The 14,442-nt window shown below is 41.7% G+C and overlaps 1 protein-coding gene across 1 annotated transcript; it reads left to right on the forward strand.

The window, feature by feature from the left end:
* The first annotated feature begins 256 nt into the window (after nucleotides 1-256).
* LOC138665828 (RING finger protein 122-like) lies at nucleotides 257-12,689 on the forward strand. The gene is made up of 6 exons (XM_069753698.1): nucleotides 257-368; nucleotides 2,282-2,419; nucleotides 5,263-5,305; nucleotides 7,990-8,031; nucleotides 8,972-9,054; nucleotides 11,704-12,689. The coding sequence occupies exons 2-6, from the start codon at nucleotides 2,316-2,318 to the stop codon at nucleotides 11,798-11,800; spliced, it is 369 nt and encodes a 122-aa protein (XP_069609799.1). The 5' UTR covers nucleotides 257-368; nucleotides 2,282-2,315; the 3' UTR covers nucleotides 11,801-12,689.
* The last annotated feature ends 1,753 nt before the right edge of the window (nucleotides 12,690-14,442 follow it).

Here is a 14,442-nt window from a genome sequence, read left to right on the forward strand (position 1 = left end):
TTTAACATAATATAAAGTACATTTTCTAGCCAATTTTATTTTTTAATCTCTCTACGATTTTACAAATATTAGTGCCCCAACATTTGATAATATTGTGATTTGCGGATGTTTTCTGTAATTTCACTGCCTATAAATGAAGTGTGTCACACTACAAAGCATGAACAAAAGCTTGGCCCATGGTGACTGACATGTGACCCATCCCAAACACCCCATTGTCCATAAACAAAGGACAGGATTTCCTCTACAATTCTGGGTCACCTTCACGTGCTCATCTGATCCCGAATGACTGCTCATTTACCCTGGTGCTACTGAAGGGAATGAAGCAGAGAGCGACCACCTTATAAACAAGGCCTGTCCACCATGTCCTGGTGAGTACATTACATGAGAATGTGCCAGCTTCATATAGGCTTCTTGCCATTTTGAGGGGGAATGTGGGGAAGATGACATTTAAAAGGGGAGTGTAGATGAATATATTGTGAAGCATCTGGGTTTACCTGGTAAAATTCAGAATTGGCATCTTCCATCCCTTTCTAGATATGAAGGTTTAATGAATGGATTGAGACTTTGGGGGAGCAATGATTAAACTATGATTATGCCACACCTGGAAAGTGTTAAGTTATGCTCACACTCGTTGTGATTTTATTGGTTCTATCTAAACCTCCTGAAAAATGTCATTTTAGATGTGCCCCTGATGGAGCCATAGACTAATTATCTAACAGTCGAAACATGCAACATTTAACTTTGTTTTCTTCTCTGAAGTTGAAGATGGCAGTGCCATAGACTAAACTATTGTTTCGACCGATATGGTGGAAAGAAAGCTCAAACGGAATCCAAAGTTTTGTGTGTTGGTCTTTGTTTGATAATTGAAGTCCATGGCTCCATCAGGAGCTTGTCTAAATCCTATTTTTAGATGAAGCCCCTGAGGGGTCACAAGTGTATGGCAGACACATGGAGTGAACTCAATTTAACATTGCTTCATCTATGCTTATCTTTGAGGTTCATTTATATGTACTGAATAAAAATTGCATGTGAATTGTTGTGGTCTTCAAATGTGCGGGTTTTTTTTTAAAGGTGATAATGAAAAATACCGTAAATGTTTCACCCATAAGGGCCTCACCACAAACCATAAAAAAATGAATCACAAAAACACTTCCATTTGTACACACTGTGGTAAACCTTATGTGGAATAGATGTTTGGCTCTTTTTTTTTTTTTTGACCGGGCAGTCAAACTTGTCTCATGTAATTGTACTAGAAGGTCAGATTCCATATTTTATGGTCCTCATTCAGATTGCGATCCAATGATATGCCTCAGCTCTGCTAGCTCTAACTCAACTATCTTTATATATGCCTTTCACGCTGTTGAATTTGGGTCAGAAGGTCCTCCGCCAGTCCATGCGTCGTGGTCCAAGTATGGACTACACAGAACAAATGTGTGAAACTGGCCTAAGGCTATGTTTAGACAGAGGTATCTATGGTCAGTGTAGTGTCCGTGTGCTCAATGGTCAGCACACTGATCCAGTAATATCCAGTCTGCCTGCACACATAAGCAGCTGTTCATATGGACCTTAGGTCAGACCAGTGCAAGCCAAGGTGGGCATAGGTGAAGTAAAGTGACACTTTCCAGAAGCGTTATAACTCTTCACGACTATTGTAATTACCGCTCCCTGCAAATTCCTGGTTTATCTCTCACATATTATCCCTAAGGGTAGTGTTACGCATGAAATTCTGAGGAAAAATTGCAGTCAAGGTAGTTATATAGTCAACATCTGGCCACCTTCACAATATGATGCTACTTTTCACATCCTGCTTTTATGGGAAAGTAAATTACAGACAATGAAAGACAAAAGCAGTAGAGGAAAACTGCAAACCATGCACATACAGTACCACCGACATGTGGCAACGCCAGTCTCTTCTGGGTGCTCACTGTGAAAGAAACACAAGTCACTTGATGCTAATTATTAGTATAGTTGTGTATAAAAACATTATCCGGGGACTCATATTAGACTTTTTTCTATGGGAAGCCTATGGAAAACATAGCCAAAACTAGGAAATGTTGTATTTGGGGGGGGACCTCCGTGAACCTACAAAAAAAAAAAAAATTGTGAAGAAACACCACAAAAATGCATAATTTCCTATTGAATCAAAAAAGAACGCTGCAAAAACTTTGTTGGGTGAAAGCACTCACGATCACGTCGTGGAGCGGAGTCTGATGTGTTGCTTATGCACTGTGTTTAGTTCTGCTGAGGACATTTTGGATATATAATTTCTACTCTAATGCAGAATATCCACAGATCATCCAACGCAAAGGACTAATATGACAAAGGAAAATGTTCAGGCAACACCTCTGAATTTCTTCATTTTCGGCGCCGGGATTTTGCTACTTCTATTCTGCCTTGCCTTTTGCTGCTACGTTTTCAGGTAAGGATTTGGTTGATTATATATCTATTTTATAGTGTTATTACCATCTTTTACATTTATGGGATATCATAAGATGTTTGATAGCTGCAGGTCCCAGAGCAGAGCTTCCATAGTTATGAGCTGAGAGAATTGTGCATGGCCAACGACCACCCATCCTATGATAGCGGCATGTAAGAGCCATATTCTTGAAAAATATGTAGGTCACTATGTTGGGACCAGAATCTACCATTCCTTGTGTATATGCTGTTAATGCACAACATGGGGCAACCCCTCTAAGCTAGCATTATATGGCAATAAACTGTCCTAAATCCTCAATGGCATTTGTAGTGGATTCTGCTGACCTCCTTGGATAGAATACTGAGCACTGTGCAGGCACAGTATATGATCTATATACCTGGTAGGCCCATATATGACAAGTCTGTCCTTGGGGTAACAGCCACTACACAATGTACAGAGCTGCTGCTACTTCTAGTGAGCTGGACCCTTCCATCTGCTCTTCTCTAAGAATAGGTCGTCAGAGTACAGGACAAGCCCATTCATTGCAATGGCACATATGTAAGGTTCTAGCAGGTACGCGGGATGCAGTGATGAGCAGGAGGCAGAGCAAGAGTTAACAGGTTTTTTATATAAAGTTATCACAGCAGTAAATACTCCACACAGGGAGTAAGGGGGTGAAGGTATATAGGAACAAAAAGTGTTAATGGTAATAGAGTAATAACAGAGGGTCAAATAACGAGTTAACTTATCAGTCTCTGGTACCTGGATGGTGGAGGCTGGAAAATCCCACGATGGCGCCGTAGGTGACGCAAGAAGTCTCTGAGCCGATCCTGGAGGAAAGTGAAGCACTGTCTCTGAACGGCGATGAAGTATCCTGGCCTTCCTACATGTGCTTTCGTGGTCCCTGGAACGAGGTGCTGACCGAAGCACTGCAAATGGTGTACAAAGTCCTGGAGTGGAGGCCGCAGTCTCGCTACTAGCAGGGAAGCAGGGAAATGGTTTCTAGAGGTACACAGTCGTGGGGGATGGAAGGGTGCAACGCGGGTCAGCAGGTTGGCGTCGGTCAGTGGAGAGGGAGTCAACCTTTTCCTGTCGCACACGCTGGGTATCCGCCAAAAGCCCCATTCTCCCGCGCTCAGACTCTTTAATATCAGACCCGCCCACAACAGTCAGGTGCAAGGGTCTGCTCCGGTCAGAAAGTCCTTCCCCCGGCAACAATTGTGATAGCCCCAACAGTTCCGGCCCGGACACGCGAGAGAGACCACTAGCCCGATCCATCTTCCTACACATACATAGCTTTGAATCTAAGGCTTCTTTCACACTTCTGTCGATCGTCCTGCGTCAGAGTGCAGTGAACCGACTTAGGCTACTTTCACACTAGTGTCGTACGACGCACGTCGCAATGCGTCGTTTTGCAGAAAAAACGCATCCTGCAAAGTTGTTTGCAGGATGCGTTTTTTTTTCTCCATAGGCTTGTATTAGGGACGCATTGCAATGCATTGCCACACGACGCAACCGTCGTTGTCGTCGTTGTGGCGGACCGTCGGCACAAAAAACGTTGCTTGTAATGTTTTTTGGTGCGTTGTGTCCGCCATTTCCGCCCGCGCATGCGCGGCCGGAACTCCGCCCCCTCTTCCCTGCAACTCACAATGGGGCAGCGGATGCGTTGTAATAATGCATCCGCTGCTCCCGTTGAGCTGCGTTGTCACAGGATGCGTCGGTACGTCGGCCCGATGCACTGCGACGGGCCGACGCTAGTGTGAAAGTAGCCTTATTGACGGGAGTTGCAAAATTAGAGGAAAATGTGGAACGCATCCAGTGTTATGACGGATGCGTCGCATGAGTCCCGGGCTGAATTTACAGCTATAAATTTTGAGAGAGAGAGACTCTTTTCCCCGGGTTGGAATATGCTTCCAGGCATGCTGAAATGTAAAAACTGCATCCGTCACTGGATTCCTGCGTTTCACAGTGTGCGCAGGATCCAGTGTCCATAGGCTCCCATTCTGTGAAACGACGTATGCAGCAAGAGGCATCGGGGAATGTTTTTCCACTGGAGAAAAAAAACGTTCCTTTGAACGTTTTTTCCAAATGACGGTCCGTCAAATTCTGCAGGATCCAGTGCACGACGGACGAAACGTGTGGCCAACCCTCGCGATACGTCGCTAATACAAGTCTATGAGAAAATGCAGGATCCTGCAAATTTTTTTGCAGGATCCTGTTTTCTCAAAAAACGACGTATCTCGACGGGGCTACAAAGACGGAAGTGTGAAAGAGGCCTTAAAAAAAACAGATCAGTCGTGGACCTTTATTTTAGATGACCCTAGATTTACAATCTGTTTATGAACCACAATTTCTGGACCAGCTGCAGGTCTTCTCACCCAAACTTGTGGGCCTCCTAGGAATACATAAGGCTGTTGAGTTTGGGTCAGGAGACCTGTGGCTGGTCCGTATTTGGACTATAATGCTGTGTGCCCACGATGAGTTTTCGGTAAGTTTTTGATACTGCTTATTTTCCCTGAGTCAAAAACGCAGCGTCTTACAGTTCCTACAATGTGGATTGGTTTATAGAAATTTCCTGCCCACTGTTTTATGTCTTTTTTACTTGGCGTAAAATGACCTGCGGTTTGTGATTCAAATCTTCAACATAAAAAAACTTGCATGCATTTAAAAAAAACCAAAACACAATAACTTTGCATGCAGGAAAACGCAATAAAAAAACTGTAAGTATCCTAATTTACATAATAGGTGCAGAAAATGTGTAACATCAAAACCTCATCATGGGAACCTGGCCTGAACGCCGGATGTGAGAAACCTGCCTTAATGATGGATCATTTTCTTTATTTTAGACTCAAACAACAGGATCAGTACAGGAGACGTGGCTATAAGAAGGTACATTCATTTATTGTGACTTCACCACCATTATGTCAATAAGTCTATACACAAATTAATTTTTCCAATAGATTAATATAGATAATGTGGTTTTATTTTAGAGCTCGTTACCTGAAATATTAGGTCATATTTAAAATGGACTTGTCACAAGGTCCAACTTGCCCAGACTCAGACCATCTTATGCAAACGTATTTTTGGAAGTTTGTGATATTCTCCCTCCCACTATTTGCTAAATTCAGAGTACCCCTTTAAGGTTTTGATAATGATCAAGTTTCCTCTTCTATGTGTCTGATCATATAACTGAGAAATACTGGCTGTTCATGAGATCAGATGTTAATTTGCTCACGCTGCCATTGAAACCTATTTATAGGGCCCAGCTGCTGGCTAATGCCACAGAGCTGGTTCTCCTGCATGGATGGAGTCTCTATTTCTACAATATCAACTCTCCAGATCCATCTTGCTGTACTTAAAGGAAATCTGTCACCCCCTAGGACGTATACGACCTATTAATATGGGCATACAGGTACTAGAAATGTTACACTAGTCCTACCTGTATGCCTCATATTAATGGTCTGCACAGTCATCACTAGGAACCAATGACTATGCAGGGAGGAAGTGGGGGGAGCATATTATTGGCGCACACACCGGAGGTCAGTGGAGCCGAAGTCGCCTGCACAGAAGTACCCTGAATGCAGTGCCCATAGAAGAGAGGAAGAGGTATGTATCGTGAAGGGAATGCAGGGGCACAGGTGCGGGATTCCAGGATGTCACTGATGCTGATAGGAGGGGGGCTAGTATTGTAGTGAGGACAGGAAGCAGGGATTTCTTCCAGTCACCGCACGCCCCGGAATCTGGAAGAAATCACTTGAATAAAGCAAGAATATAACATTTCTCAGCAACAAGACCATTAATATAAGGCATGCAGGTAGGACTAATGTAACATTTCTATTACCTGTATGCCCATATTAATAGGTCACATACATCCCGGGGGGTGACAGATTATCTTTAAAGGGAACCTGACAGCTGATTCAGGCTGCCCAATCCATGCGTCAGAAACCGGCTATATGATTTGAGCCATGCATATTTGACTCTGAAACACCAGTGTGTACATACTGAAAACATACGGTAAAAGCTGCCAGTGATCAAGCCACATAGGAGACTAGTTGGACAGGTGGGTAGAGATGACCTGTGGCAGTTCAGGTTCTGCTACCCGACCAAACTTTAGTCCAAAGTCCGGATCGGGTACCAGAACTGTACCCGAACTTCAACCAGAACCCAAACCCCATTGAAAATAATGGAGTTGGAAAAAATTTCTCTCTCTTCCCCTGCAGAACTCTGAACATTAAAATGGACTTCCATGGGAAGTGCGTGTTTCGAGTTGAGCGCTGGACACTTATATGAATCTCTCCACCCGCTCCTTTGGAGTGACCAGGTCTCTGCCTGTGGGCATCTATAGGGAGAGACCTGTCACTCCAGGAAAGTGGGTGGGGAGAGGTGGCCAGGGAACCGCCTGTGCGACTAGTCTTCCATGCAGTTTGGTCTGTTTCAGCTTTTGAAGTATTTTTCTCTCTGAAATGCTGCATACCTGGCTAAGATCATACAGTCACATTTCAAATTGGAGGTATTTGCTAATATTATTATACCTATTACATATTGGGATAGCATCTTAGAGGTGGCAATACCTCTTTAAATCATTGATATATTACAATACACACTTGCTAAAGCAATCAGTAATTGGTGACAACAGCACAGCATTACAATATACCAATGATATTACAAAGCGCTGTGTAAAAGAATTTTCATCAGAGAAACTACTAGAAATGTTTGCTTTCGAACCAAAATTGTAAATTAAAAAACAGATATCACTTGGTAGCCATCAGTGTGCCATCCCCACTATTCACTTATTACCGTCTAATGGGTAGGTGAAGAATATATCTATATTTTTTTGTACATGTGAAAAACAGATGAAAAAAAGATACATTGACCAAAGATGGATGAAAATTGAATAAAAATCACTAGCCAAAATTGATCCATTTTTTTCTTGCCCACTAAAAATATGGACATCTAAAAGAGATTACAAGATCACGTGAGAGTATAAAAAAAAAATCACCCACATACTTGTTTTTGTTAATATGTAAGTGAGCTGTTAAGCTCTATGGGCTGGACATAGATCTCCCCGAAAATCTGCCTCCAGAACTTATTTTACATGAAAGGGGGTGTTACCAGTGTGAGACATGTAATGACTGACAGTCTGCTCTCCTGATCTCCAAGGCTCACACTGGTAACTCTCCTGTCCTGTAAAATAAGCTCTGGGGGCAGATTCTCAGGGAGATATTTGTCTGGCCCAGAAAAATGTGAATTTAACTGCAATAAGACATTGGATCATAGATATCAAAGTGTCATTTTATTTAACTTCCTATGACCTAGATGCATAAATGGCTTAGGGGGGGTTGCTCCTACTGACAGATACCCTTTAAGTTACCGTTCTCCAAAATTGAGCTCACCTGTGTTACCGCACAATGCTGATGCCAGGCACCAGGATGGGGTCTAGAACCAGAAGCCTAAACAACGACCCTCTAAAATCTCTATGAATATTACTTTGTTTGTCATAAATTCAGCAACTTGATAATTTTTTTAGATAATTTGTTAGAGTTGATAACAGGTGGCTCCATATATCTTTCTAGGTGGTGTTAAAGAACAAATCCAAGAAAACCAGCCTGATCGGAGTAAGCCTTATATTAATATTTCCTTTTGACAAATTATTCATACACTATTCATATAATTTAGTCTACAATGTGAGGCTCACATCCAACGAGACAAATCTAAGGGCTTGATGAGTCAAGTGACCGTGCGGAAACTGCACGTTTTGAAGAGGATCTTGGAAAGTTTTTGCTCCATAAATTCCTAAAACATATCAGTGTGACCATACCTTAAGGCCTCATTCACACATTTCCCATTATAGTACCCATCGTAATATATGGGCTGGTTCGCATGCACATTTTTTTTCTTTGAGGAGTGAAAAGCACACGAGAAATGTGTTCAATTTTGATCCAATTTGCTAATTAAAATTTCTCAATTGATCATATAATGAACCCGTGGGAAAAAAAAGGGAAAAAATGCCATCTGTTTGCATCCTTTAGCTCTCCATTTTTCATTCTGTAATAAGTAGAAGCTTGGGAATTTTTTTTTCTTTACATACAAGAGAAACTGATACCTCAAGGATGGTAAATCTAGACACACGGGGCAAAGAAAAGGATAAAAATCAATTAAAAAAACACTAGTTCGTAGCATTTCTACTATAGGAAAATTCTTGTTAATTATGGCCTGTATGGATAACCCTATGGTGATATATTGATTGTACCACCATACAGACCGCTTTGCGCTGGGTATGAGGCCTATGTTTCTAAAATTTTAAAATGGCGAAACGGCTAAAAAATTTTTTACTAGCATATAAAAACAATAGATATTTGTATTTCCCTATAAATCAAAGTTTCTGTGTCAAAGAATGATGGCTGATGATTCCTATCTTGACGCAGAATATACATTATGGGTTTTTCTTCTATTGGTATTGTAAAATTGTCCTTGGGAGGGTTTCCATAAATCTAATTTCTAGGTCTTTTATCACAGCGGGCTGATATAGTAGACGTGTAACTTCTATATCTACAGCAAATGTGTGCGGTGTGTCTGGACGAGTTTAAACTGGAGGAAGAAGTTGGCGTGTGTCCGTGCACCCACGCGTTCCACACAAAGTAAGTGCCAGCTGACGAGGGAGATGAAGAGTCATTGACAGGGTCACGCGAACATCTGCTCAGAACTATACAACTGCTGACAAGTTATTTAGATTCCGGGGGTAGATATGATAAATGTTACTCCACGGATGTCCAGAATGGGGTCTTACACTCATTAAAGTCCATGCAATAGACAATCGGCACCATTCCCAGAAACAGGAGAACCACGTTGGGATAGTGGCGGTATTCACACGTGTGATGCACAATATCTGACAGTGTGATAACACCACTGTTCATTTTCTGTGCATGGTGGATAGGTATACAAAAAGAGTACGACTGGCCTGGTGAATAATTTTTTTTTTAATAAACCTTACGAAGGGGCAAAGAAAATAAACATCTGTTATATCACACTATGTGGTGAGCGACAATCTGCTTTTTGATGTTATAATTGAAGATAAGCTAATAAATTTGAGTGGAATTTAAAAAAAAAAAAATCTGCATTTGCCAAAATTCTGATTTTTTTTGTAATTCACTTCCATGCGGAAGGCCATCAAAAGTGAAAAAAAAAAAAGGAAATTATTTGCCTCACTGCTCACCTTTCCAGCCTTTCAGCGTTACTTGTCTGATCTTCCCCACCATTCTGAAATCTACAAGATGATTTTAGGTCACGGAGTCATGAAGTCACGGCGTGCTCTGTGACTTTGCGTGTGTATGCCCAAACTCTCCCAGACCTCATCAAAGTTTGAAGTTCTGGCCCAACAAAAAAGCTCAGGGATGTCCGCACAAGCGGTGGTGATCTGAAGATGCAAGGAGGGCAGGAGGTTTTTATTTATTAACATCTTACAGTTATTATGCTTTTGAGTCTAGAGAGATCCCAAAGTATATCAAATATGCCGAGAATATCTTCTCCACAAATCAAATTTCCCGGGAAAATCACTGGTTTGCAAGATTTAAATCCTTGCTGGGTCCTACTTGCCCTTTACATTTGTAGGCTTATAGCCTGGAAGAAGCATGTCTGATAAATATTAGGTCTAGTGTCCCATCAGAGAGAGGTCACCTTGTTGTGGATGGTGGGCTCACACGAATTGACCAATTTATACACTGTGTACCTGCATTTGATCAATACCTTCTATAGAGCAATAATGCAGTTTAAATTTTGGCCATGATTCATGAAAGTCTTTTTGCTAGAATTCTGCTAGAAAACACTTTTGAGAAATCAAAAAATTTTCACACAACTGGATGTTGGGCAAAAATTTGCGACTTATGGCATTTTCAGTGTTGCGCAATTACAACAAAATGGGCAAAACAGAGGTAGGATGTGAGAGGAACGGAGGAAGAGGAGGGTGACACCACAGCTTGTCTATTGGTGTGCCATACTTTATGCCAGAAATCTTACTTCAGTTTCATGACAGTCTTGATGGATCGGGGCTTTAATGCTTGCATACACAGTAGCTTAGTGCATACAGTGCACTGCTGCACTCTTTGGTTTGTATGTAATGCAGTCATAGCAGCTTGCACCTGTTCACACATGCTTATTTGCTAGGAGATGCTTGTCAGTTGTTTGGTTCAATTATTAAATCTTGTATATTGGGTTTTTCTAATAATAATGATAATAGTCATATAATGTGAGCAAGTAACAATCTTGAACTGTAAATTTTTTCCATGTGGCTTTATACTGTACCCATGATGGAGAGGAGTTGTGAATGTGCCACCGTTGTTATGGTAAGGGACATAACTACAGGTTATTGGGGACACTACTGTAAAAAAAACTGTTCAGGAATTTCATAAAACTTCAATATTTTTGGAAATTTATACATAAAAAAGGCATTAAAAGCGACTTGTAAATATAATTTCTCTAATGCATACCAATGGGTAGTGAACTGTGCAAATTTTTTTCTTTATCTGCTGCCAGAACTTCACACAGAATATTTTTTTAAAACGTAAACACAGTGTCTCGGTGTATTAAGTCTCCCAGAAATAGTTGACGGACACAGCTGCTTCTAATAGGTTGATCTCTAAGGAAACATTGCTGCTTGTAAAGGGTTAATCTTAGTCTAGATTTTTGTCATTTGTAATGTCATTAAGTTTTCTAGATGATCGGTACTAACCCCATTATGAAGGAATAAACCAAAAGCGGAGTAATTTTTTTTTCACTTGATCATGGTCCCATCATTTTGTACCCTGTGATGAGCGGGTCTAGTGAACAAACAGATATGTGTATAGCCTGTATACTTCCGTGTGTTGGAGCCATTAAGAGGATTTGCAAAACTGGATAAATCAAATGGAAAGCAAAGAAAGCAGTCACATTGGTAAAACAGGGGACACCACCATTTTGCTTCCTTTGGGAGCCGAGATTGCTGTTGTCTATTGTTTTCCTGTCAGGTCCATGGGCAGTGAGGGCCTCGTATTAAAGCACTGGCAAAATGAATGGGCACAGCAATATTCCTGTACATACATAACCTGATGAGATTTCATACATTTTATTATGAAGTAGACCTCCCCATCAAAGCCCTCAACATTGTGTACAAATAAACAAGATTCTTGACGAACAATGGTTATTTTAACCTTTTTTAATTTTTACATAAGCATTTAGAACGGAGTCCTCCTCAAAACGGAGACAAAACTATAGTTCTGGCAACATATGCCTGACTCTCTTCTCGCTCTCTCTAGGTGCTTGACGAAATGGCTAGAAGTGCGGAACTCATGCCCGATGTGTAATAAAACCATTTCAGAGGCATTGCCCAGAACTTCCTTGGAGCACATGTGACAACGTCTTCAAGTCTATGTATAGCCTCCAGCAATGCGTGAGAAAGCTTGGAAATGTGCAAAGTATCATACACGTGTCATGGAGGCTCAACTTTCACCACTTACGGTATATAAATATTCGGTGGGATGATCTGGTCTGAGGTCATGCGAGGGAACCGAGGAGGGATCAATCGTCAAGGATCATCAGTCAGCGGGTGGCATCTGATCTATTTCTGGTGATGGGCTACGTCAAAAAGAGAAGACTGGTTGTATTGTATAGAACGTGCTGTAGTCAGGCGGAAGGAGTAGGACAGTGAGGGATAAGGAAGCGTAAATCAGCGGCACAGCGCTGTCCCAGATAATGGAGGCTCGCATTATGGCTGCTAAATCCAGATCATTTTGCAAATATACTAACCTAAATTTAAAAAGTGTTTTTAAGGATTATGCACAAGGAATATGCACTTTTTTTTGTGAGGTGGCCAAAAATGGCAAATTTTCAAGTGAAAACCTTTCAGGAAACACTCCTTCATTGAGGAGATCTTGGAGATTTCTGAAGCAGTTTTAGAGAACATTCCATCATGAACCCGCGCTTCACAGTAGGATCATGCACTTTTTTCAACTTCAGATTTTGGAAAACACCCGGTGAGAAAAGACAAAACATATAAAAAGCAAAGTGATTTATAGTGAACAGACTACGAAAAACAAACAAACAACACTTTCATGGACATAGCCTAATGATTTGTAATACCACACAAAGGCCCAGGAACGGACTGGCGCTGTTTTTGGAATGGCTTTTTTTCTTCTTCAATCTTTAAAGCCCAATAACTGGTGCTACATGATATGGGAGTAAAAAAAATGGTGAATGGAGCAGGATGTTTTGTTTTTAATTAATAAAAATAAATTTGGAAATGATTCAGGCTTAGTTCCAGTCATATGTCTATCCCTCTAATGCATGCTCACTTATCAAAAGTTAGATTAAAATATGATATAAATAAGGGCTTCGCAAACCATGAGGTGCCCCCTAGAGGCAGTTTTCATAGAAGTGATCGTGTTTTGCAGACCTTGCAACAAATATTGCAGCAACATATTTGCCTCATTCCAGACTTATTCTAAGATTATACAGGCTGCACAAGATAAAGATTCTTAATCTGAACATGGACTTCTACTACAGCTGATGAGACCTAGAAAGTTTCTTGGGTTTTCTGGAGAAGCCATGATATAAATATTGAGCAATAAATGGAACCTTTATTCCACATAGTATATTTATATGTTAGGACGGTGAAACCTTGTCTTGATTTTCAGGTTACACTACAGAACAACCTCTGATTAAGGTTGTTGTCCAGGCTTATCAGAAAAGTCTGCGGTCACTATGTCTTGTGTATCCATGTGCCGATTGTGATACCCAGGGGTCATGTGACAGCAAGTAAGAGAAATACATTCTCCTGGTCACATTCCAACTAGATGTGTGGGGCCTTGCTCAGTTCACTGCACGTCTAGTCGGAATGTGGTCGGGAGTATGCTCATTACATATTTGCGGTTACATGACCGCTTTGTCTCGCCTCGTCACTGGAGAATCCTCATTGTGCACTGTGCGAGGTCTCACAAGACTGACTGCAGCCTTCCGTGAAAGGCCTGGACAACCGCTTTAATCAACTCAAATTCCAAAAGAAAAGAAAATCAATGCATACTCACCTCCCACAGTGCTGCCATTCCAGCACTACTATTCCCAGGGGGGTAAGTGTGTGACAATTCTTCAATATTCAATTAGAGGAGACGTGCGCTCTGACAAAATAGTGGAAGGCCTTCGCCGGCCAGTGGTCACGTGGAATAACAATGTCACAACTGGGGACAGCAGCGTTGGACTGGCAGCACGGTCACATATTCTCTATGGCGACCTGAATTGACTAAAGGGGAATCCGGGACTTAGTTCAGGTAATTGCAACGTACCTGCATGTTATGCACAGCGCCGTTCTTCCCCGGCACAGACGCTCCTGCAGGGGATTCAGCTACCTCTGCTGACGTCACATCTACAGAGCGAAGGCTTTTTTCCACTCAGCTATGTTGATAGGGCGGAACTTCCGAGGTCATTCTGATTGACAGCTGGATCCCTACTGCCTGAGGGAGCCAGCTGTCAATCTAAATGATGTGGGAAGTCCTGTCGGGTCAGCAGAGGAAGCTGAATCCCCGGCAGGAGCGGTCTGTGACAGGGAAGAATGGCGCCGGGCACAATAGACAGGTAAGTTGCAATTATCTGCCTGTTAGTGCTTAGGCACATTTTTTTTGTTTTTCCATAAAGTCCCAGATATCCCTTTTAAGCCTGAATTGTCAAGTAATGGAGAGCCCCATTAAATGAGATCATGAAGTAAGTTGCATGCTAAATGTTATAATATCACATAATTGTATAGTCAGGGCCTGCTGATCATTGGTGTAGTAAATGTGCCACCTTAGGTAGGCTGAAAATAGGGATCCAGCCCTGCAAAATACCTCGTAACAGTAGGATCTTTGGTAACAACTTAACAATATGCGTTCCTTGTGTCATCACGTAACTGCATCAGCCATGACAGAAGGGGGCTGGCTTAGCTAATGAAGTGAACCACTTAGCCAGTTCCTTTCACATGTATCAGTGATCTGAAGCAAATGCAGATGGAGAGACGCGTCTTCCTG

Source organism: Ranitomeya imitator, chromosome 2 (assembly GCF_032444005.1).
Source record: "Ranitomeya imitator isolate aRanImi1 chromosome 2, aRanImi1.pri, whole genome shotgun sequence".
Taxonomy (NCBI): Eukaryota; Metazoa; Chordata; class Amphibia; order Anura; family Dendrobatidae; genus Ranitomeya; species Ranitomeya imitator.